The sequence below is a fragment of the Cololabis saira genome, chromosome 5 (assembly GCF_033807715.1).
Source record: "Cololabis saira isolate AMF1-May2022 chromosome 5, fColSai1.1, whole genome shotgun sequence".
NCBI lineage: Eukaryota > Metazoa > Chordata > Actinopteri > Beloniformes > Belonidae > Cololabis > Cololabis saira.
Window position 1 is genome coordinate 14,487,983 of NC_084591.1, and position 25,206 is coordinate 14,513,188.

The 25,206-nt window shown below is 39.6% G+C and overlaps 1 protein-coding gene across 3 annotated transcripts; it reads right to left on the reverse strand.

The window, feature by feature from the left end:
* Positions 1 to 1,683: 1,683 nt before the first annotated feature.
* On the reverse strand, positions 1,684 to 23,505 carry LOC133444611 (netrin-4-like). 3 transcript variants are annotated; one of them, XM_061722472.1, is made up of 10 exons: positions 23,191 to 23,505; positions 21,591 to 22,123; positions 17,034 to 17,306; positions 14,221 to 14,347; positions 13,770 to 13,958; positions 12,892 to 13,099; positions 9,857 to 10,005; positions 9,646 to 9,714; positions 6,154 to 6,327; positions 1,684 to 2,722 (listed from the first exon to the last, which is right to left on the reverse strand). In XM_061722472.1, the coding sequence occupies exons 1-10, from the start codon at positions 23,249 to 23,251 to the stop codon at positions 2,526 to 2,528; spliced, it is 1,980 nt and encodes a 659-aa protein (XP_061578456.1). In that variant the 5' UTR covers positions 23,252 to 23,505; the 3' UTR covers positions 1,684 to 2,525. The 3 variants fall into 3 exon arrangements, with proteins under 3 accessions (XP_061578456.1, XP_061578455.1, XP_061578457.1); XM_061722471.1 differs by having other exon boundaries at positions 17,019 to 17,306; XM_061722473.1 differs by lacking the exon at positions 17,034 to 17,306.
* Between the last annotated feature and the right edge of the window lie 1,701 nt (positions 23,506 to 25,206).

Sequence of the window (25,206 nt, forward strand, 5' to 3'; positions counted from 1 at the left end):
CACGCCCATTAATGCAAACCATTAAATATCACATTTTTCGCCAGGCCTGGCTTCCGTGTAAAATTTGGCGACTTTTGGGGCACGTTTAGGGGGGCAAAAAGGCCCTCATTTCGTCGGAAAAATAAAAACGAGAAAAACAAGGAAAAAAAATAAAAATCCTACAGATACAATAGGGCCTTTGCACTGTCGGTGCTCGGGCCCTAATGAGGTCGTGTTGGAGATGTTTGCCGGCAGGTCCAGCTCCTCCAGTGAATGAGCCAGGAGCCACAGCCAATCATTTCCGGATCCTTTCAGGTGGAAGTCTGCTGACGTCTGCTGACGCCTGCAGGGTATCAGGCTGTGATGTCGGTGGGCTCGCCCCACTATCCATGAACCAACTGAAAAGGAAACGAAGCCCAGACTCAGCTCCTCTAACAAAGACTCGATATGGAAAATAAAAAATTTGCTGTAAGGCAACAAGCATGATGTAAAATTTCTAACCACATAGAAGCGCTTTTCTCTCTTTTTAACAAAGGGGGGCAGTAAGGAAACATTTTTAAATATCAGACAACCACATCCTGTGAGGATTTTGCATTATCTCATTAGGATGTTTCTTGTTTGGATCATAAAAAGTCAATGGTCTCAAACAGACTTTTCCCAGAAGTCTTGATAAACAAGAACAAACAACAACAGAACAGAAATAGCAGTTCAAACGTCACGCTGATCACTGATGAAGTACTTGCATGCACACCGACTGAAAATATTTGTTCTTTAAAAGGAAATGTCCAACCCATTCTCTTTTATTTTGGCGGAGTTGGTGGGACAAAGTCATGGGCGGTGATGTCATGGCTGAAGAATGCATCATGTCTCCTCACACTGTTTGTCCTCGTCCTTGGAGACAGAAGATCAGGCCTATTCTTAACCGGGCCTGGTTCAAAAATGGCCCGTGGGCTCCAGATCTGATACACTGTGACGTCAACGTAGACGAAGTCTTAAAATAAATCTTTATTTTTGGGGCAACGGGAGTCACAGGGCGAGGAGAGGAGCTCGTGTTAAGAGGGCGAGGACATACTTTCTCACAAGAACACGCTGCCTCTGGCTTCGGGAGACAGGTCTTTAGTGTTCAGCGAGTATCTCAGCAGACTTTAAGTGTGAGAACTCCACTCATCTGACCAAACGATCCCAGTCACAAGGGTTTTAGTCGGCTCAAAGGAAAGAGAGCGGGACTTGGGGTGCCAGAGCAAAGAGATGTCCAATCTAACGCATTGTATTCTGGGTTTTTTTTCCATCCTCTCTTCTCAACCAAGTGTTACCTGTATGGAGCTAGAACAGTCTCATAATGCACAAATGCACACGTCGATCCACAAATGCACAGACCGATTCACAAATGCACACGCCGATCCGCAAATGCACAGGACAAAATTCACAAATGCACAGACCGATTCACAAATGCACACGCCGATCCGCAAATGCACAGGACAAAATTCACAAATGCACAGGACAAGATTCACAAATGCACACGCCGATCCGCAAATGCACAGGACAAAATTCACACATGCGTAGGACAAGATACACAAATTTATTTTTGATGCACAGACAAATATAACCTGATTTACAAAAGTTTTTTTGTCTGTGAGCTGCGCTGGATTTGCGTGTGACTTTTGAGACTCCCCTGACGTGACTCAATCCACAAATACGTTTTTTTTTTAACACTGAAGGATTTGCAACCAATCAGATGTCTTCCTTTGTTTCAGCCAATCTCAAAAGTCACACGCAAATCCAGCGCAGCTCACAGACAAAAAAACATTTGTGAATCAGGTTATATTTGTGTGTGCATCAAAAACACATTTGTATATATTGTCCTAAGCACATGTGAATTGTTCTGTGTATTTGTGAATCTGTCTGTGCATTTGTGAATTTTGTCCTGTGCATTTGTGGATCGGCGTGTGTATTTGTGAATTATGAGACTGTTCTAGCTCCATATACCTGTACCAACCTGCGAAGTCCCAGACAGACTCCCAAGCCAAGGACTCACAGTTTACTTACACAACACACATATTTCTGATGTTGACTCATTCATATTTATGACCACATATCTGGGAATAATTCAGTCTGTGCCTTTGCAAAACTTTCAAAGTAAACCGTTCTCATCAAAAGGGGCGAAGCAGGACGTGACTGCGCCTCGTTTCACAGACACTGACATCAACTTTGGCAGGGAGACAAGTATAAATGAGTGTTTACTTCACACTAGTTACTACTGTATAAATACTCTGGAAGGATTCATGAGTTTGAGGCATTACATAGCAGAGGAATAAAGTGACAACATCAGCTTTGTCTGGATGAAAGTCTTTGTGGTTTTCTTTTGTTTTCTTCAAACCCGATTCTGCCGCGGCCAGATTCTTAGCGACCGGAGCATCCTTATTTTGGCAACTCCTTTTTTGGCAACAGGAACAAAATATATCAAGCTTTGCTTTGAGTGTCCAAAGTATAAATCAGAAAGAGTCTCTCTCGCAATTGTCAGGTGACCTTTTCACTTCTCCGACACGTCATCCGTACATTACGGAGGATGATTTCACTCCTCCGTCCGCCGTTCTTCTCAACAGTTCTCTGCCGCAGTCTTTCCTGAGGATGTGGAGGAGTTTGCGACCCAAGCTCAACTTCCACGGTTTGACGAGGCTCTTGGTGTTGACCAGAAGTCTCCTGGTCTTTGAGTCTTCATGGCCGGCCACCACATACTCAGACCCTGGAGAGAAACAAGAAATACATTACTGAACTTCAGTAAATGTGACTGAAACACACACATCACATGAGAGAGCTCACAGTACGTTTTTCTTCTATGTTCTTCTATTATATTTTTAAGTGCAAAAACATAATAAAAATGATCTTATATTGATTCCTTATATTTCTTTTACATGGTTATTTTATTTAGCCTTGTTCTGGTATGATTTGATTCTGCATGATCTTGGCATCGTTTTACTTTGATATTTACAGATTTATTCATTTTATTTATTTACTTTTGTTGAAGTGTTGAAGTGAAGACCTGTACAGAAGCAGGTGTTTAGATGTTTTACTGCTCACGAGTATTCAGGTATGTGTTAACACAATGCCAAGAAGTAAAGGCAAAAGCAAAGTTCTTACAAAAGAACTTACTCTTATTTTTCATTTCATTGTATTCTTGTATTTTGTATACTCATCTTATTCTATTTATTTTATCTTTGTAATATATGCCTTTTATTCAGCTGTTTTTAAACTGTACAACATTTTGGTCAACCTTGGTTGTTTTAAACTGTGCTCTATAAATAAGGTTTGAGTTGAGTTAAAAGTTTTAAAACCATTTGAAAATCACTTATAAATTCAATATTCTACCATGAAGATTATTGAAGGAAGATTATTCACAACTGGAAAGTTTCCAGTCTAAAAAGTGGCCGTCCCCTGGATGTCACAGAAGTATCTGTGTCTCAGACCCTCGAGGTCTCCGTGAGTGTGTTCAAGTCTGAAACAGCAGTTAGACGAAAACAGTTCAAGCTCCATTTGTTTGGACGGGTTGCCAGGAGAAAGCCTCTTGTGGCTTCAGTTCATTGATAAACAAACTGCAAATCAAAAATGAAAAAAATCTGAGAATCAAAATCCAGAATCTAACCCTAACCCTAACCCTAACCAAAAACCGAAAATCAGTATCCTAGACCTAGAACTTAATATCTCTAAAGGGAGTGGAATCATCTTTCTCTGAATGACAGACTCAATGCCTCAGAAGCAAGTTGTTACCGTCATTTTATCGTATATGATAAAGGAGGGACAGACAATAACAGGTTAGGGCTGGGCGATATATCGAGATTTTAATAAATATCGATATATTTTCAAACGCGATATGGTACGAGACAATATCGTTTATATCGATTAAAAAAAAATTTTTTTTTTTTTTAATGATTTTGATATAGCTTATTTTGTGACAAATTGCCTTGAATTCTTTATTTGAGATTTGCACAAATGTTTTGTTATTTACAACTGTCAACCGCAGTGGAAAAGTCTGCCTGTTACTGTCTACATTGTATTAATTGCAGTGTATTTTAATTTAATTGTTATGCAGGAAAGGGATATTTGTTTTATTTTATTCAAGAAGCATTTTTATTCTATATATGCAGGCAGTTTATTTTTATTTCATTTGTTTTATACATTTTGATATTGTGCAGACCTCTGTTAATAAAGGAACCTGTGTGAACCTGTGTGGCATTGTATTAAAACTGACTTTTATATTAAAACCTTTTTAAGGGTTTGCCTCAGAAAAAAATGAAGCTAACAGAGATGCTATGCTATAATGCTTTGGGGGAAACCCCAATTATGGCACAGAAAAAATATCGATATATATACCGAGTATCGCCATTCAGCTAGAAAATATCGAGATGTGACTTTTGGTCCATATCGCCCAGCCCTATAACAGGTCACCTCCACTAACTGGGCCGGCATGGCTGCGACAAGCCCGTCTTTGGCGCTCTGACATAGTAAGGTCATACAGTAGCCAAAGAGCTACTGGATCTCAGCTATATCCCGCTTCCCCCGCTGTAGATTAACCCAGCGCTGATTTGACACTCATTTCAGAATTGCATAAAGAGGAAACTGAAACAGAGATGGATTTAGAACTGATGGCGAGAAAATAAAAGTGTAACCCAGAAACAAGACTGCACTCTCGGTTAAATCTTTTGAGTTGTTGCTTACGGATTCTGGGTTTTGGTTCTCAAATGATTCTCAAGTGAGTTTTGCAGAACTGCATCTGAACAAACCACAAGAATTCTGGAAGAAAGTCCAATGGACAGATGAGATCAGAGTACAGCCGTTTGGCCTTGGTGCCTAATGCATATTTGGTGAAGAAGCATTGGAGCAGAAACATCTCAAATCCACCGTCAAGGTGTCGGCGGAGAGGTGATGATTTGCAATTACATCCATTTTCTATCCCTTTCAAGGCAACAGGAGGAGTCTCAACCTGAACCGGCTTTGATAGGGCAAGGTTTTGTAACAAAATTGTGTCATGCAGCAAAACAATATGATCCCAAGAACACGAGCCACATCAGGATGGCTAAAAAAAAACAAAAGAGCAAAATAATTAAAATTTCGAAAACGCACTGGTGAGATCTTAAGAAAGACGTTCTTCCAAAAACGTTAATGAACGAAACAATGAACCATCTTTGGCGCGTGACTGTGTAAATACTGAGATCCTTGACCTGTTGTGGATGAATGTAGCCAGAAATGACTCTTGCAGTGTAGCCTCATATTAAGGAAGTGACAGTAATCTTTCAGTCATGAAGAGCCAGTTTTACTGAGTGATGTCAGGGTGCTGGCAGAGGCTGGAGGTCTGGGTGAGAGGCCACAGGGATCTTCCACTCAGCACATCCACTAATCACAGAGGTGTCAAGTAACAAAGTACAAATACTTCGTTACCTTACGTAGAAATTTTGGTTATCTATACTTCACTGGAGTAATTATTTTTCAGACGACTTTTTACTTTTACTCCTTACATTTTCACACAATTATCTGTACTTTTTACTCCTTATATTTTAAAAACAGCTTTGTTACTCTATTTCATTTCGGCCTTTAAACAAAAAACTATCCAGATAAATTGCTCCATCCGGATAGAGTGAATTTGGTTGTGGTTGTTTCAGATGTTCTTGTCCAGTTTTGTTCTTACATCCGTTCCCTCAGATTCCTGCAACTAAACTTGGATGTACATTCCAATAAAGGTTAGGATAAATGATAACATGCCTCTGAAGTTTGACTTTTTGCACCATTACAATACTTATAGGCAACTAGTCATCATATCTCATATGCTCTCTGAAACACATGTTAATGCTCAATAGTACACATATATGGTTCTTTAATATATTTGCATTATACTAAAATGCATTCAATGGCTTTTGTCCTTAATGGCTTTTTGCCCCCTTACATTACTTTTACTTTTATACTTTAAGTAGTTTTGAAACCAGTACTTTTATACTTTTACTTGAGTAAAAAACTTGAGTTGATACTTCAACTTCTACAGGAGTATTTTTAAACTCTAGTATCTATACTTCTACCTGAGTAATGAATGTGAATACTTTTGACACCTCTGACTAATCATGCACTAATCATGCACTTGTGCGTAGTGAGCATTAAAGTTTCTCTCTGTAAGGGGCTGGATCTGACCTGGGTTGAGGATGGGACAGGTGCAGCCTTGGACGGTCCAGGACTCGGGGTAGAGGGTGACGCTTCCCTGACGGAGCTTCATCTGGGGGCTCTGATGCAGGACCTTCTTGACCTTAACCTCCACCTCTGCATGAGAGCCTTTATCGTGAGCGGACATCACCTTCACCACCAGCACTGCAACACAAACGGCGACCAAACAAACAACCACAAAGTTATGTAGATAACTGCTCCATTTTAAGATACATTTGTATTTTCTGGTTCGGATCATTTAGGAGCTTCAGTGTAAACCGGCCAGGTTTACAAGTCCTTTATTTACAAAAGTGGCGTTATTATCAGCTAACAAACTGCAATATAATAGTAACATGACGCCTGATTTATTTATATAATTGTTAAAGATCCTGGATTGACTCAGACTTTCCCACTCAGCAACCCTTCTTGATAGAAAAAAAAAAAAACCTCATATTTATGACCACATATCTGGGAATAATTCAATCTGTGCCTTTGCAAAACTTTCAAAGTAAACTGTTCTCATCAAAAGGGACGAAGCAGGATGTGACTGCGCCTCCTTTCATTGACACTGACATCAACTTTGGCAGGGAGACAAAATATAGAAATATAGAAATAAGGCGGCCATGTTCCAGCTGGGTTCCAGACCCGCTTGTTCAGCTCATTTATAACATAGTTTTGCACGTTGCGAGGAAAGAAGCTTTAAAATTCACTGTATCTGTAGGTGTATTCACCCTGGGTTTGTCCAGTTTATTTATTTATCATTCACACAGGATTAAAATGATCTGGGGACCTGCTGTAATTATCACGGAGGACGTCTGTGATTTTAATCCCGTCCGACTGCACCATGTCTGTGATTTGTAAAGTAAAACTTCCACCTGCTCTATTTCACCAAACACAGAGGTCACAACACAACTTTAATCCCATCAAAATGCACATGTCAGTAATACGCTGATGTGCGGCTGGAATCTTTAAAACATAATTCCTCTCATCACCTTTTCTGCCTTTTCCCCAGAGTAATTTTGGTACATAGTGATATTAAATTACAACTTCAGTTTAAATCCACCCCATATAGTGTAATGATCTGATATTTTTAGTTCATAGCCAACATTAAGCTTCAGACGAAAACATGAAAAAAGACGTCCAGATCAGCAGAAGAACGACGGTGAGATGATGACAGGTTTGGCAGCATCGCGCAGTATAAAACCTCTTATCCTTCATCAACCTCAAAGCCTCTCTGACGGCGCAGAAGCCTTCAGGGCTTCAACGAAAGCTCCGGTTACGTTCACCTTCAAGTTTACTGTTACCACGGCAACACATGGGCCGACTTGCCATTTTCCAATCTCGTTACTTGTCAAACTGATGCGTCCTCACTGAAATCAAACTCTTGAGCGTCGGATCAGATGCTTTTAAATCCATATTCAAATTTAATGTTAAGTAAAAGGTAAGTGAGGCCTCAACGTCACTTCCGGGATCAATGTCTGTAAATCACGGTAAACTTTTATTTATCCAGCGGGCTGGGCTGAACTAAATCCAGATGTCGGGGTGTCATTTTCGAATGACTGCAAATCCAGGAGTCATTTTTTTTAACAAAGTTTGGAACTTTCTTGTTACATGCTGCCCTGTACACGGTCACAAGCGGTTTTACTACATCGAGTGGCTTCTATGAATTGTCTAACACATTTTGGTCACAAGATCACAAACACTTTAAGCAGCCCTCCCCGTCTTTGTAGCTCGCCTTAAAGCAGTCAGTTTTATGGATTGTCGTTCACACCTCCACCCCACTCCAACCCCTCCCGCAGCAGATGGTGGCTCTTATGATGTCAATGTTGCAAGATTAAATTACCTTATTCTGAGTTAAGGCAAATGCAGTGGGAGGTGAAAGTGGTTGGACTTAAAGGATCTGGGCCTGTGATGTCACAGTATAATGAATGACTCACTGAATAACCAACTTAAAGGGGACCTATTATGGCATCTAATACCTATTTTAAACAGGCCTTGAATGTCTTAAAAACAAGCTTTTGATTGTTTTTGCTAAATAAATTAGAAATTCAGCCTCTGGGCCATGTCTTTATCTTCCCATTCTCTAACCTCATTATCTATACAGGATTCTGAGTGGGCGGGGAGGCTATGATAATGATGTGCTGATTGGCTGCCTGAATGACGCGATACACTGCTACGAAAAAATGGTGGAAGCTCCTGCCGGCGGAGTTAGTTGTGGGCGTGGTTTCACGCATCGTTGGCCAACCTATGTAACTTATCGCGCCCGTCGTTACGTAACGACGGGCGCAGAATCTGAACAGTTCGTAGAAGCCACATCACACTGGACGGCTCATCCGGGCGGCTGTACAGACACTGCAGAATTTGGTTGCTTTCCTCCTTCTCTGAGTTGGCAGGCTGAGGGGAGACCACTTTATATATGTTAAAGCAAGAGAAAACTGTTTTTCATAATAGGTCCTCTTTACGGCTGAATTATGGTTCTGCGTTAAACTTACGCCACAGGGTACGCAGCTACGCGGGAGTCTCTCCGTAGCCTACGCCGTAGCCTGACTTGCACCTCCCAAAAAATGTAACTACGCGTCGAGACAACGCAGACCCAACCCAGACCGAGAGGGCTGTGATTAGAGATAGGTACTGAAACCCGGTTCCAATTTTGGAACCGGAACCTCAAAATTCGATATTCGTTTAAAAATGCGCATTTCGAATCTTCATTTCGAATCCTGGCAGGTTTTTTTTCTCCCCCACCCCCGCGCTCTGAGTGACCGGAAATGCGTTGCTACCAAGCGAACCAATCACAGCCTGTGATTGGTTCGCTTGGTAGCAACACATTTCCGGTTCCGGTTTGTGAAGCAGTAGTGAACTTTCAGCGCTATTTTATTTGTGTGTGTGTGATTTTTTTTTGTTTTGTTTTTTTTGCACAGAAGTTGTCCTTATCTCTTTGATTCACTGTGACCGGAAAAGCCGGAAGCTAAACAAAGTATCAACTAGCGCTCTGGGGGGGTACTGCACCGCGGCGAAATGGAGTGACGGAGAAGTCCGAAGGGCACAACAACGGCGTATGCTCTGCGTTGGTTTAACGCAGAACCATAATTCAGGCTTAAGTGACCACATTTTTGATTTTCAGTCATTTCATAGACCTAAATATATGCTCTCAAGAGAGAAAAAAAAAAAAGTCATAATATGACCTCTTTAAACTTGACGAGCACATAAAAACAGATGATCAAGAGAAGAGAAAAAACATTTAGAAAAAAAAGCCACGACTTAACCACCTGAAGGCACTCTGGATCTTTGACAAAAACTACTAAGCCCCACAGTTATGTGCTAGAGAGAGAGTCATAAAAAGACTGAGCAACACAGGAAGAAGCCCATTACTAACCTCTTTTGGATTAATAAGTTTGACAGCTTGTTTTATTTACTGACCTCGCTATAATGACCGGTTATGTGTAAGCTTATGTGAGTGAGGTGTGATAGAAGGCCCCCACGTACCATAGTCGAACTCCGCAGCACAGAACAGTTTAGGACTTCCGAAGGTAACTTCTGCACAGTCACAGCTCTCTGGAAAACATGAAGCATGACCAGTTTTACCGCTCTTTTAATCGATCATTTATATGGCTGTGTGGATCAAAGGAGCGGTGGTTTTCCCTCCGCGGGCTGATGCTTGTGCAGAGTACTGAGTGTGATGTGACCCGCGCCTCACCAGAGTGGTGCAGTGCAGAGAAAAGCTCCTCTGCCCTAAACAGTGTCGTCTCACTGTTATCGCTGCTGCTGCTGCTGCTGCTGCTGCTGCTGCTGCTGCTGCTGCGTCCCATGTGGTCACCGGCTGCGTAGAGGACCTCCGTATCCGAGCTGTGCCGCAGAGGTAAAGCGAGTCAGAAGCAGAAACCCATTCATAATCCAGAGAACACTCTACGTCTGCAGCACGAACCGCTCCGTCCTGATTCACTTTTGCTAACAGGAGACTGACCAGAACAGGTCAGGCAGACATGGATAATGCAAGAATAAAATTTTTATACTTACTTACATCTCTACAGAGTATGAACACAAGATATTTCATGTTTTTTCTCATCATCTTAATTTAGGATTTTTGTTTTCATCCTTTTACAGTATATTATTAGGTGATTCAAGGAACCATTTCAGTGCACACAAAGTACAAGCTTCAACTGTGATCTCTTAGATCAGGGGTCTGCAACCCAAAATATTGAAAGAGCCATATTGGAGCAAAAACACAAAAAACAAATATGTCTGGAGCCGCAAAAAATGAAAAGTCTTGTTTAAGCCTTAGAATGAAGGCAACACATGCTGCATGTAGAGCTATATTAGTTATAACTGGGGGAAGATTTTTTTTTCATTTAGCACTTCGAGAAAACAGTCGAAATGTTGAGAAAAAAGTCGAAATTTCGGGAAAAAAGTTGTAATGTCGAGATTAATGTACAATCTTGAGAAAAAAGTCAATGTCGAGAAAAAAGTCGAAATGTCAAGATTAATGTTGAAGTACAATCTCGAGAAAAAAGTCGAAATTTTGAGGAAAAAAGTCAAAATTTTGAGAAAAAAGTAAATGTTGAGGAAATAGTCAGAATTTCGTGAAAAAAGTCGAAATGTTGAGAAAAAAGTCAAAATTTCGAGAAAGAAAGAAAAGAAGAAAAAAGGAAGAAAGATAAAAAAAGAGAAAAAAAGGAAGAGAAAAAAGAAAAAAAGGAAAAAAAGAAGGAAAAAAGGACAAAAAAGGTCAAACTTTTTTGAAAAAGCTCCAGGGAACCACTAGCTAAAAAGCCGCATGCGGCTCTAGAGCCGCGGGTTGCCGACTCCTGTCTTAGATGCACCGTACCAGAAACCTTTATTCCAACAGCTGATAAGATATCATGGTCAAGAGATCAACTTTGAGATGTCTTTTTCAAGAACTACAGTGTTGCATCGCAAATGCAAAATAAAACTCATGTTAACTTTGACTGCTGGGCTCGGAGACATCTGGGATGGACCACCGACCCCATCGGTATTCCCATACCTGTCAAGTTTTGGATTTAAAAATACGGGAAGTTTTCCGCCGCTGTCCCACCAGCCCAACCGAGGACCAGTATCTTACATTTTAAGACAGATTCACGAGAAATCCAAAATAATTACCTGTCAACCAGTTACAAACTACAAATGTGCTCAAAATCTGAATATTGGACCTTTGTTGACACTGAAATGCTGTGGACATTCCTATGTATATAATTCCTATAATAGAGCCTAAATGAAAACACAAAAGTGAATGAAAGCACACTTATTTATTTTAAATATTTTCAGTTTATATAAACATTGATTGTCTTCAAGTGAAACATTTACATTTTCTTTTAAGTTGTCATTTTCACTCATGTGGCTCTCTGGCATTCACTGACTGATGACACAGACGCAGGTTTCTGTATATCCTCTTTAGGAAAGTAAATTTGGTTTCCAATTTTTAGAGATATTTACAACAAGTCTTCTTCGTTTTTTGTCAGAAATGTCTTCTCTCTTGTTACATCCATCCATCTGATTTGCTGTTCCGAGTTTGTTCCCGTTGTCACCAATAACCTTGCGAGAATTGCGACCCAGGCCTACGGCAAGCAGCAGTTCTCGTGAGGCTAGTGACGCTTCAGTTTGCTTTTTAAAAATGATTATATTATAAAACTGGAAATTTAAGAGAAAATACTAATACGGGAGGACGGCGGGAAAGAGGGGTCAAATACGGTAGTTTCCCGGCCAAAACGGGAGACTTGACAGGTATGGATTCCTCATTTCTTTCTTTGAGAAATAGGGACTATGTCCTCTAAACAAAAATGAAGATGACCATCTGTTATCAGCTGACCGGCTGTGATAAAGTGGTTTGGCCCGTCCCCAGTGGAGAACTACCCAGCACTGCTGCCCATCTTACAAGGCATTTGCATGAAAAATTGTAACAAAATAACACCTGAAATGCTTCAATGTTTGGTATCCTTTATGATGAAACACCTTTGATGTGTTAGGAGACAGAACGAAAACACATATTTACAGTTAATAAGAATTTAAAAAGGAAGTTATATTAAATATAACTCCACACCAGTGTCAGTGCATACTAGGGCTGGGGATCGATTGAAATATCAAGAATCGATTCGATTCCGATTCTTAAGATTCAGAATCGATTATCACGCTTTGATTCGATTCTATTCGATCCGATATTCATTTGGGTTACTGTTAATAAAACTCTTTTTTCAGCTGTTACATGAATTATATGACTGTCTAGTTATGCAACATATTAATACTAGTATTATATTGAGATTCAACAGCAAGTATTGGCAGCTAATGATGCTGTAAGGACCAATCACCTCCCAGAATGCTGATAGAACTGCTTTCAGAAACATTGTGTGGGTCAGAATTATCAAACAGATCCAGGGCAGCAAACAGAGGACGAAAGAAATCGCTTTTATTTTTTCCCCATTTATGAGAATTTAGTTTTTAACATTTATGCAAATGTAACCCCAAGATAGTATATAAAGCAAAGAAATATAGACAATTTATGCAATTATAACTGAAAACTTTAATGTTTTCATACCTTTAAACATATTCAAAGGCAAAAACATGGCACCACTTATTCTCGTGTCCAACAAAATATATTTTTAAATCGATCTTTAGACTTGATTTTTAGGAATTAATATGAGAATCGATTTAAAATCGGAGAATCGATCTTTTCAACACAGGCCTAGTGCATGCAGTATATTCACATGAACTGGCTCTTACCCAGATGTGCAGTCTCCGGTGTAGGGGTCACAGCTCCCCGTGCAGTCACATGGACGGCAGCCGTATTCATGCAGCCCCCAGTATCCCATCATGCACCTGTCGCAGTGGGAGCCTCCGACGCCAGGCTTACAAGCGCACCCCCCGCTGCTAGGGTTGCAGAGGGGGCTGCCACCCGCGAGGACGGAGCCGACATGATGGCAAGAGCAGGCTGAGGGAGAGAACAAGAGCACTGCATGTTAACATCTTTGTAACGTCACCGTCTCTAACACAGATCTACATCCACTCAGGAGGATACATGTAACGCGCAGTATGTCTTATAGAGGACGAAGATGCTTTGAGATGGCCAAAAAGATAAAAAGAGAAAAGCTAAGTACACACAAGGAGCTCCCACAGAAAGCTTGGTGAATGTGTTGAATGTGCCCTAAGCGGATGCTGTTTCCAATAATTGATTTTCTTTTTTTTTTTTGGCCTTAAAAATGCTGCAGCATGCTTCGGGAGGGGGGAGGGGGCCAGAGTGGGAAAAATACAGCATGATGCTCCATGAGAAATTCCTGGATTGTTTGGCGTTCCAGTCACATTTCAAAACGCTGACACGGTCAAGTAAGCATGAAAGCCAGATATTCCTGCTGGAGAGCAGGATGGAGTCATCTTGTCTAATCACTGTCAAGGCTGCGCCCAGGCAAAATACTCCTATCAAAGAAATCAGGGCGCTTTAATCTGGATAGCAAAAAGGAAAAGGAAATCTCCTTTGCACCCTCTCACATATCAAAGGCTGCGGCGCTTAATTAAACTTCTTCACCTGGCGCGCATCCAGACAGAGTTGTGGTCGGAGTGCCAGAAGAAGCTACACTCTGAAACCTGGTATTAAGGGCTCTTACGTTTGCAGGAGTCTGAGGCGGTTTTTGGACGGCTCGGGTCCCTGTAGAAGCCCGTCTTACAGCTCTGGCAGTGGCGGCCCTCTGTGTTGTGGTCGCAGCCGTCACACACGCCTCCACTTCGCCGTCCCGTCGCCAGCCACAGCCCTCGACTGAAATGACAGCTCTTGGCGTGGTTGTTGCACTTGCACTCTTAAATCAGACGCAAATGCAACGAAAGATAGAATTACATCTCATCCTCTGGTAAAATCATATTTTAACCTTAAACTCCGCTGACAGCAGTAAAAACTTTAATAGTGGCTGACATGAAAAAAAAAAGAAAAAAGAAAAGGCAACTGCTCTGTTATCCATCATGCATCAGTGTGTAAAAGCTTTCATGTGATTTATGACTTATATCCCTTTTGAAGACAAGTGTGTCCCGCTCTGCATTTGACTTCCTCGCCCCATCACTCACTCTGGCAAGCATGCGGTGCGTCCATGATGCCGTTGGCCGCCTGCCACGGCTGCTCGTTGTGCAGAGGTGCACAGCGCTCACAGTGGTCGCCGGCCGTGTTGTGTCGGCAAACGCACTTTCCGTGGACCTTCCAGCAAAACACACCAGAAGAGGCTGTTATTTAGTCATCTTTTTAGGTACTGACTGAGCTGAACGTATTACCTCAGGAAACACGTAAGTCCCACAAATGTATTTCTTTATAATATACAGGACTGTCTCAGAAAATTAGAATATTGTGATAAAGTCCTTTATTTTCTGTAATGCAAAAATGTCTTACATTCTGGATTCATTACAAATCAACTGAAATATTGCAAGCCTTTTATTATTTTAATATTGCTGATCATGGCTTACAGCTTAAGAAAAACTCAAATATCCTATCTCAAAAAATTTAAATATTCTGGGAATCTTAATCTTAAACTGTAAGCCATAATCATCAATATTAAAATAATAAAAGGCTTGCAATATTTCAGTTGATTTGTAATGAATCCAGAATGTATGACATTTTAGTTTTTTTTTTTAATTGCATTACAGAAAATAAAGAACTTTATCACAATATTCTAATTTTCTGAGACAGTCCTGTATATATACCATACATAGTTTGGAGTCAGTTTCTGAGAATTATTTCTATAATTAAAGCTGATTTCAAAGAGTTGTATTCACACATGTTATGTTAACACATGCATTGCAACATACTAACATATAAATGCACAATGACTGTGTTTATTCACTGTAAACCAGATTATTTAACACGCCTACGCCCCTTGAATTACATAAGAAAATAAGCAAACAACAATTCTAACTTGAAGTAAAGACAATAATATGTCTGAGACTATAGGTTGTTAAAGTATTAAACTCAATACCATAATTAAGGTTTCCACAGCGTTAAATCCCTATAATTAGAATATAACCTGTGGCTTGATTTCCAATAGTCACTGCAAGGCAGACCTCCAGCAGCACAGCTGAGTAATAGAGGAGCGGAGGAAACAAACTCCAGCCCTTTTATTCCCGCTCTCCATAAATCAGCAGCATTAAAGACAAAGATGAGGAATCAATGTGATGAAATACAAAGTTCAATTCAATTCATTTTAACCAACTCCACCGTCATGAACAAGAGTTTGTTTCCTCTCTTTTAATCTGATATTTCTAATGTAAAAATATAATGAAAATGGTATGATCAAAGTGACCTTAGTGTGAGGACAAAGTAGGAGGAGGAGGAGAAAGTACAACCTTAGACAAACAACAATGGATGAGTTTTTGTAATTGTGTCATTATTTATAAAATGAAGCCAAGAAGAAGAAAAAAATGTGTGGGCAATACTATGTACCCCAATGATTTGTTAGCTAATAGTTCCCTCTTAGGGACCAATAACTTGACTTTTATTGGTGTCTTGTTCCCAAGGAAATGTTATCCTTTCATCTTTACAACGTTGTCTGAGTTCATTGAGGTTTGCAGACATTCACTTATGCTCAGCTCTGCACGAGGGCCAAATGTCTTAAATGCTGTGTTCAAAATAATCTTTGTTTTTTAAAAACACTGACTTTCAAACTGTTTGTAAATTAATTCTTAGCCTTTTCCAGATTGATGGGCTCTGCAGCAACAGTTTCTCCTCTAAGCCCATTTCTCATGTCTTTCTTTATTGGCATTGTGTTATGCCTTTTGGCATTGCTTCTGACCACAAACTGTCAAATCATTGTTTTTATAGAGGTCTGCACGCCTGCTGATCATCTCACGTTTTTTATTAGCAGCCCTATACGCCTCTTAAAGTCTATGTAAAAGGTAATGGGGTCCTTAGGAGGAGGGAGTGGTAGCCTAGTGGTGTGCTGGGGCCAGGAATACCCAGGTTAGAGTTCCCAACAGGTTTAAGTTCCCACCTGGAACCTGGCAACAGAGATGAACCACTGTGGGCCCCTGAGCAAGACCCTTAACCCCCCAACTGTTCCTCAGGCACCCCACGGCCTCTAGAGTAATAGTGATGGGTTAAAAACAGGACTACAAGACTCATTTCAGTGTGTTTTGTGAGACAAATAAAGACTATCATAAAAAAAATGGGGTACTAAGTATTGCCCAAATAACTTTTTTTTTTTTGGTTTGGCTCAATTTTTCTTAAATAAACAATGTAAAGATATATATATATATATATATATATATATATATATATATATATATATATATATATACATATATACACACACACACACACAGGACTGTCTCAGAAAATTAGAATATTGTGATTTTCTGTAATGCAATTACAAAAACAAAAATGTCATTCATTCTGGATTCATTACAAATCAACTGAAATATTGCCATCCTTTTATTATTTTAATATTGCTGATCATGGCTTACAGTTTAAGAAAACTCAAATATCCTATCTCAAAAAATTAGAATATTCTGGGAATCTTAATCTTAAACTGTAAGCCATAATCAGCAATATTAAAATGATAAAAGGCTTGCAATATTTCAGTTGATTTGTAATGAATCCAGAATGTATGACATTTTTGTTTTTTTAATTGCATTACAGAAAATAAAGAACTTTATCGCAATATTCTAATTTTCTGAGACAGTCCTGTATACAGTACAGACCAAAAGTTTGGACACACCTCATTGAAAGAAATGGGGAGGTGTGTCCAAACATTTGGTCTGTACTGTACACACACACACACACACACACACACACACACACACACACACACACACACACACACACACACACACATAACAATAGAACTCCTTATCATTTTAAACATGGAATTAAAAGTTACATTGGTGAAGCTCACCACGTTGCTGGCCTTGGGCCGGCCTGGTCGGTAGCCCCTGGCCGCTACGCACTGGTCCGCATGTCCATGGCAAAGGCAGCTGCCTTTGACAATAAAATCGTAGATGGCGTAATGATTTGTTGGGAGGGAAGCTGCTTCAGGATGTTTGGCTTGGCACGGACACTGCTGTCTCTGCAGCAGACGCACTCTCAGGTTGGTGATCAGAAGCTGGTCCTGAGCAGTCGCTCCGTAGGGATTTACTGAATGCCAAGGCGACAGGGCTCGATAAATCACCTGGGGATTGGAGGGCGAGACACACAAAGTCTCTCAAAGCCTGTTTTATTTCACTTGTAAAAGCCTTTACGGGAAAGCCATCTTTGGAAAACTGACATACTGTGACAAATATGTGAGTTTTGTCTCTTTTTTTTCTTGTTCTGTAAAAAGAAAAAACAGACGGTCGATCTGGTTTTCCTTTTAAGCTCCTCTTACAGCTGCTATTCAAACCGATTCAGTTCCACTGAAAACATCAATCGTTTTTTGTTCTCTCCCATGATGCCTTTTTTAATGTTGATCTTTCAGACACACGGTGTGATCGGGAATGAAAGGCAGATACAGAAAAACTCTGTTCCACATTTAACTCAATGAATGACTGAATAAATCCACAACTCAATATGGTAACAGAAGAATAAAAGGTCTTAAAAATGTCATCGTCTGTCTGCAAAGAATTACGTGCACATGTAGATTGGAGAGGCTGGGTGTGTGCGGCAGTGCAGACTCTTTCTACCCGACTGTTGTGGCGAAGACAGAGCTGAGTGAAAAGACAAGGTTCTCAGTTTACCGGTTTATTCACACTCCTACCATCACCTGTGGTTGGTCATGACTTCCGTGAAGCAGCTGAAGTTAGTTCATTAGTAAGGATGGCTAGACTCCCCCTTAGAGACACTCGTAGTACCTGCTTCTCCACGTCTTTTTGTGCAGGTCTTAAACACTCAAATGATTATACATTCACAAATAAAATGAATTTGACATAGAGAATCATGACCTTGGTTTATCCTGTCTGCAGATAAACAAAAGTCGGTCTAAAAAGTGCTGCTTTTTCTTGCCCGTTTTCATTTTTTTCAGCCTTTTCTGATTTGGACGGTAAGATTTTCATAATTTCTCTAATCTGCAGTGCATATGTGATCTTTCAATTTACACTCTGCATGAGAAACTCTTGACTACTGCTTACTGAATATTTTATACTGTAAGACATGAAATGCCTTACAGTGACTTGCTTTATTTATATAATTTCTTACATTAGGTAAATAAGCAGAATCTGATCTGATCAGCAGTTGCATTTATACTTCACACTGAACTCAAATCATATTTAGGTTCAGTCTCAAGTCTGTTTAGAGTCCCGTAAGTCTTCACTAAAGGGAAGAACAAAGCGCTGACACGACAAGACACAACCGCGCATTCATTCAGTCATTCAGCAGAAACCCTCTCAGCCACATCTGCAGTCCCTTCTAGCCAAACAAATCTTTACCCTTCTGCCTGTGATCATCTAACCAGCGCTGATACCACTCAGACCTGCTGACGTAGTACAGTATGTCAAAAAAGAGAAGAAAATGCTTTGGGAGAACTTCAAAGGCAAAAGTGAGCATTGATATTGTAGATGTGCAAGTCAAAGCAGAAGGGTGCTGCTTTAGCAGGCGCAGCCCATGAGAGGGGATTAGTTTACAAGGCTCGGACAAATGTTTTCTCTGCAACTCGTGAGATATCAGCTTATAGAGTTTCCTGGAACCGAATAAACAGAAAACAAGAGAGAGGAAGATGAGGCTGATGAGGATGATGAGGATGAGGATGTTGCCGGGAAGTGATAGGGGGTGACTGGCAGCATGTTGTTATCCTCAGATATTTAAAACTTTAAAAATGCCAGTTAATATTGGAAATGTGTTGCTGTCCTCAAGGTCTTCCATCACACTTCATTTCACGATTCAGAAAATACGTATAAACCGTTTGATTGTGTACATTTCTTAAAATCTTCATTGAGTGGAGGTTAAAGCAAAAGAGAGAAAATATCCATCACAGAATCCCTTCAATGAGAAATTAGATGCGGGACGAGAAGAAAGAAAAGAAAAAAACTGTGTTTGTCTGTTTTTTTTTTAGGAATTACAAATTTTGTCCTTAATTTATATATGTGTGTGATGGATGGATGGATGGATGGATGGATGGATGGATGGATGGATGGATGGATGGATGGATGGATGGATGGATGGATGGATGGATGGATGGATGGATGGATGGATGGATGGATGGGACTATATAAAAGTCAGTAACAATTACTAATTTTGACCCAAATATATCTCCGATAATTAATTAAAGCCACTCTATGTAGTAATATTCCTTGTGACCATATGGGGGCTGAATATCACAAAAAAGCTCAAGACTTTGTTCTGAACAGACCGCATAAGAAGAACTGGACTGACCCCCACAGGTTTTCTGATTAGAGCTTTTGAAGCCTTTGTTTCAGATTTCTGGCTGACATTATAGAAACTAACACTGTCCAGTCCTGATTAATCCAGAAATGGGCATGTGGGGCTAATGTGGCCAGCATATCTTTGTCCTTAGTCAGCCCCAAAATAAAGACATTCAACATTAGTCTGTGTTTAGTCCATCTGACGTGTTGAAAATGACGGCTTTTCACCCGTCACTTTTAAACAAAATCACAACCTTAGACAATTCATGGTTGTCTTCAAAATATCTTTTCAACGTCATTTTGCTACAAGAAAAGCTCCAACGACTGTGACCCTGCAGCTGCAGGCCAAGTGACCCTGGCTCCCAGAGGAGCTCTGGCAGCAAACCCTTGCGACCCTTAGAAAGAGGATTTTTGGACAAATTTAATAAGAATGAACACAAAGTGATACGAGTTCAAATAAGTCCGTGGAAGCTAAGTCGGACTAGTAAAAATGTCTAACTATGATTGATATAAGAAGGACAGCTTGACAGGCCCGTTGGTTTCAGCAGTTTGAAACATGCAGCTGAACAGAAGTGGAAAAAGAAACTTCAAAAGCAGAAAGCAACCTGTGAGTGACATCACAGAGAGCGTGTCCAGTAATTACAGTCTATGTTTAGTTATTCTCTATTCTCTCACTCTTTTTTTTTTTCAGATTGTGTTTTTTGAATTTTTAAATCTTGATTTTTCTTTTCTGGTATGATCTTGGCTTCTTCTTTTATTTAAACATCTATTTTTGTTTTGTTTGTTTTTTTGTATTTGTTTTTAGTAGGGGTGTAACAAATATATTGTGCCACGAAATTTCGCGATACAAAAATGTCACGATTCGTGTCGTGGAGGTGACGAACCGCGCCTCGACCAGCGGACGAAAATATTACTACGCTCAGAAGAAACTACTACCGTTTTGCGGTCCCAATCACGGGACTCTAGGGGGGTTTTATTTATAAGTTGAGCATGAATCAATCTTTTTTATGATGTAAAGATTGTGTCGTCCCCAAAGGTGGGAGTGGGATGAAACGATAACGGGGTTCACCTTACGGCCGAAGGCTGGGAGCATGTGAAGCTCTTAGCTCTGTCATAACAGTCATGTTGCATTTTGAGTTTGGGACTTTTCATAGTTTATTTATTTACTTTTATTTATCTATTTAATTTTAGTTGTTAAATTTCTGGAAAAGAAAAAAGTCAAGTCATACATGAGAGAAACTATTCAGTTTGTGGCAAAATATTTTTACTTTACTGAAGATGCATAATGCAAACCTGATATTTACTTTTAGTTCAGTTTGTGGAAAATGGTTGGCCTGGCTTGCTCTTTAAAACTTAAACAGTTATAAAGCATTACAAACTGTAACAATAGGGCAAACGCACAGACTGGTTTGTATTTTGTGTCTTTCCAGTCATATGTCATCAAACAATGTTTTCATTCTAAAAGGAAAAGCATGTGTATCTCAGTTGTTGGAGTGGATTTATGGAATGGGTTGGGTGATGGGTTGAAGCAATGTACAAAAATAAATCAATTTAAAAAACGGTACAAAAAGGAAGTCCTGGGAAGTTATTTGGTTGAGGAGTTATGTTAAGGCAATATTGTGTTTGTTAGCTGGTTAGGTGCAAAGGCAAAACCAATGGGAAAATCGGTAGCCTAATAGGTAAATTGCAGCTATTTATTATTAATATTTATGTTTAATTTATGATAGAGGTAACAAAGGGGCAGGGTTAAATAAGTTTTACTTCTACCTGCTCCTGTTCGGACACTGTTTTTTTTTCCCTGTTTGTATTACGTTTTTGTTGTTGTTGCTTTTTGTTCTGTATATTTTGAATTTGTTTTAAAATGTTATATTTTTTTCCTTATGTGTTCGAAATAAACAATTCAATCAATCAATCAATCAATCAATCAATCAATCAATCAATCAATCAATCAATCAATCAATCAATCAATCAATCAATCAATCAATATGTTCCTCATTCAAGGTTGTTAAAAAATACTGCTATAATATCATATCGTATCGTGACCTCAATATCGTGTATCGTACCGTATCGTGAGATTAGTGTATCGTTATACCCCTAGTTTTTAGTCAGGTGAGCCTCACCTCTCCTCTGGTGCAGGGAGAAGCTCCAGAATACTTGGAAGTACAGGTGACCCCGCTCTCCGAGCCCTCCTGGAGGCCGAACACCTCCTGGCAGTCCCGGGAGAAGTAGGTGAGGGTCTTCCAGGTGCGTCCGTGGTCCTGGGAGCGCTCCAGCAGCATGGCGGCGGGCCGCGGGGAGCGGAACACCAGGATCACATGCGTGAAGAGGAACTCCGTCTCCAGGTCCAGCTGCAGCGCGTCCTCCCGCGCCCCCTCGGCCGACTGCCACCAGGTGTCGGGGTCGCGGAAGGAGCAGTCGCTCATGGCGGAGGGAGGGTGAGCCTGGCCGGGCCGGCCGGCGTGGCAGCGGCCGCACCGCGGGGCCGGGCAGGACTCCCCGCTCTGCGGGAACCAGCAGAACGGCTCCGACCCGTTGGAGCCGCAGACGGAGCGGGACCCGAGCAGCCGGCCGTGGGCCAGGTTCCCCATGCGGGGGTTGCAGGCGCGGTCGAAGCAGCGGCGCCTCGGGGCCGCATCTCTCTCTTTAGGCATCTCTGGTGGCACAAAAGAAGACTTTTTTGTCAGAAACTTGCAATATGTATATATATAGGCTACATATATATATATATATATATATATATATATATATATATATATATATATATATATAAACCAAATCCAGACCAAAAGTTTGGACACAACTTCTCATTCAAATAAATGAGTAGGCTAAGTATGTATGTATGTGTGTGTGTGTATATATATATATATATATATATATATACACACACACACACACACACACACACACACACACACACACACACACACACACACACACACACACACACACACACACACACACATACATACATACATACATACATACATACATACATACATACATACATACATACATACATACATACATACATACATACACATATGCACATATATATACATTTACTCGTGTTTTGAGATACATTGAACATGAGAACATTGAGATAAGACAATGAAGATAAAACAGGATAAACTAAAGATTAATATAAAACAGTAGGAAGATCCAATAAAAATAGGGGTGAGCATAAAACATTTAAAAGAGTTAAATGAGTCAGTTAAAAGCCTGATTGCACATATATATTTACAAATATATACATTTACATATATATATACATACATACATACATACATACATACATAGGCCTATATATATGTGTGTGTGTGTATATATATATATATATATATATATATATATATATATATATATATATATATATATATATGCACATATATATATACACATACATACATACATAGGCCTATATATATGTGTGTGTGTGTATATATATATATATATATATATGCACATATATATATACATATACATACATATATGTATACATATACACATATATATATATATACACTCATATATATATATATATATATATATATATATATATATATATATATATGTATATATATATACACACATGTATGTATATATATATATATATATATATATATATACACACATGTAAAAAATGTTGTAAAAAATTAAAAAAAAAGCTATTTCTCCACGTTTTCATGTAGTGTGCTGATCGAGGTTCAGGTGTCCACTCACCTGCTGTCAGAGAGGAGGATGTGCACACTGGGATCATGAGGAGCAGAGGCCACAGCCTCATCCTGCAGCTCTGAAGGCAGAGACACTGAAACGGTTCAACAGCTGGATCCAGGACTCCCAGGTGTTAACGCCGCGCTCCTTATCCACGCACAACAGGCTTTAACCAAAGGTTGCAGTGCAGACATTTCCAAACACTGAGCTTATTTCTGTCTTCCGTGATGTTGAAATGTCTCTTCATTAAGACTTAACTTCTCTTATCCGAGAGCTCTGCTGTCATTAGCCCGCAATTACTCCACGGATCCACGCACTGTGGGCTTTCATTGACTTTAGTGTATTTGAAGGAAGGAGCACCGCCCCCTCCTGGTCCCGGCCCAGACCACTCCCAGTGACTCCCAAATAAATCCGCCCGGAAAACCAGCTCTGACACCTCATAATTGCAATGATGGCTCACTTATGACAAGAAAAACAAGTAAACAGATGTTTAACCTTAAATAAATGTATGAATGCCACCCCTGAGCAAACCTAACTGCCAAGTAAGCAACACACTTGTAAAAGTTAATTAGACGAGTTTTGTAACGGCATAAAACATGAAGAGAGACAACAACCTATTACTGACAATGGTTCCTTACTTTGCCTGTGAATAACTTTGGAAGTGACGTAACCTGAAAGAAAAATAAAAGGATGAGATAAAGACTGAGAATTGTTACTCTTATGTTGATACTGTGTGGAAGGTTGTTTGATTAAGACAAAAAAAAAAAAAGGTCTAGCATCACACCTGTGAATGGAAATGCAGGAGTGATTTGTTCTCACAGTGAAAGTGGTCTGTCATATTAATCATCCTCTCATCAAAGGAGAACAACGGGGATCATGAGCATTCCAAGTCCCTTCCCCAAGGCATCCCGGCCCTGACATTCCTGGAATACTGCAACTCCCATCACAGTGACGTTTTAAAGGGGACAGGGTTCATTTCTGGGTGGTTTTACATTTGTGTGCATCATTTCAGCTGTTTTCAGATTATTTATCAGATGAACAACCTTGAGAAATTCTCTTTGCATATCTCTTACGGGTTTTTTCAAGCTTGAAATCCCATGAGTCATTATGAAAAATGCTGCAGGAAGGATGTCTAATCTTGGCCAGTCTGTGATGGATTCCCTCAGCAGGCTGAAAGCTGCATGCATTACAAGCAGATTCCTTAATTCTTTTTAACTAAACATTTTTGCAACACAACTTCCACTCAGATATACTATCAAAGAAATTAACTATGAAGTTAGAAAATGAGCTCATTCAATTATTTGATTCAAATGACTGATATTGTTGTTTCTGCACAATAAATATAAAAGAAACTTCAGTTACTAGTGTATTAGCATAAATGATGAGAAGAGGTCTTGACTCTTTCCAAAAATGAAAAAAGTCTGACTAACAAATTCTATAGTTCACTAATTAGGATGTTATATCTTGTTGGTTTGACTTGTACACAAAGTGACAAAGTGAATTACATTATTTTAAAGGGCTTTATGGACCTAAACGCTATTCCAGCAGTGTAAAGTTGTTTCGGCAACCATCCGAGACAAATGTCAGGAAAACAAATATTTACCAACAAACTCACAAGGAAACCACCTTTGTATGAATTAAGCACAACACGTGTGTGCATAGATGTATCAAAATGTTATGAAAAAGATTGATTTTAATGTCTATAGTGGCAAATGCGTTTAGCTTTTAATGTAAATAAGCATCTTATACATTTAATTGACGTATACCTTAATAATCCCAAAAAAGCAAAATTAGTCTGTATTGTGGTAGGATAATTTATATATATATAAAAGCGGCAAGACATAATTAAACAGTAAATAACAAATAAAATGATAAGAAAAGAGTTAAAATAATAAAAAGCACAAGTTGCTGATATATATTGTATATATGTGTGTATGCATCTATATATAAGGTATATGTTTATATATATATATACGTGAGGTGATCTATATGCATGTGTATATAATATACATATTCATATTTTAT

Bases quoted from the DNA above. Each gene is read 5' to 3' on its own strand.
- LOC133444611 (XM_061722471.1), bottom strand. From the start codon at position 23,251: ATGAGGCTGTGGCCTCTGCTCCTCATGATCCCAGTGTGCACATCCTCC. The intron at 22,124-23,190 runs GTGAGTGGACAC...TTGTGCCACCAG, and splicing joins ATCCTCCTCTCTGACAGCAG to AGATGCCTAAAGAGAGAGAT. The intron at 9,715-9,856 runs GTGAGGCGCGGG...CATGTTTTCCAG, and splicing joins CTCTGCACTGCACCACTCTG to AGAGCTGTGACTGTGCAGAA.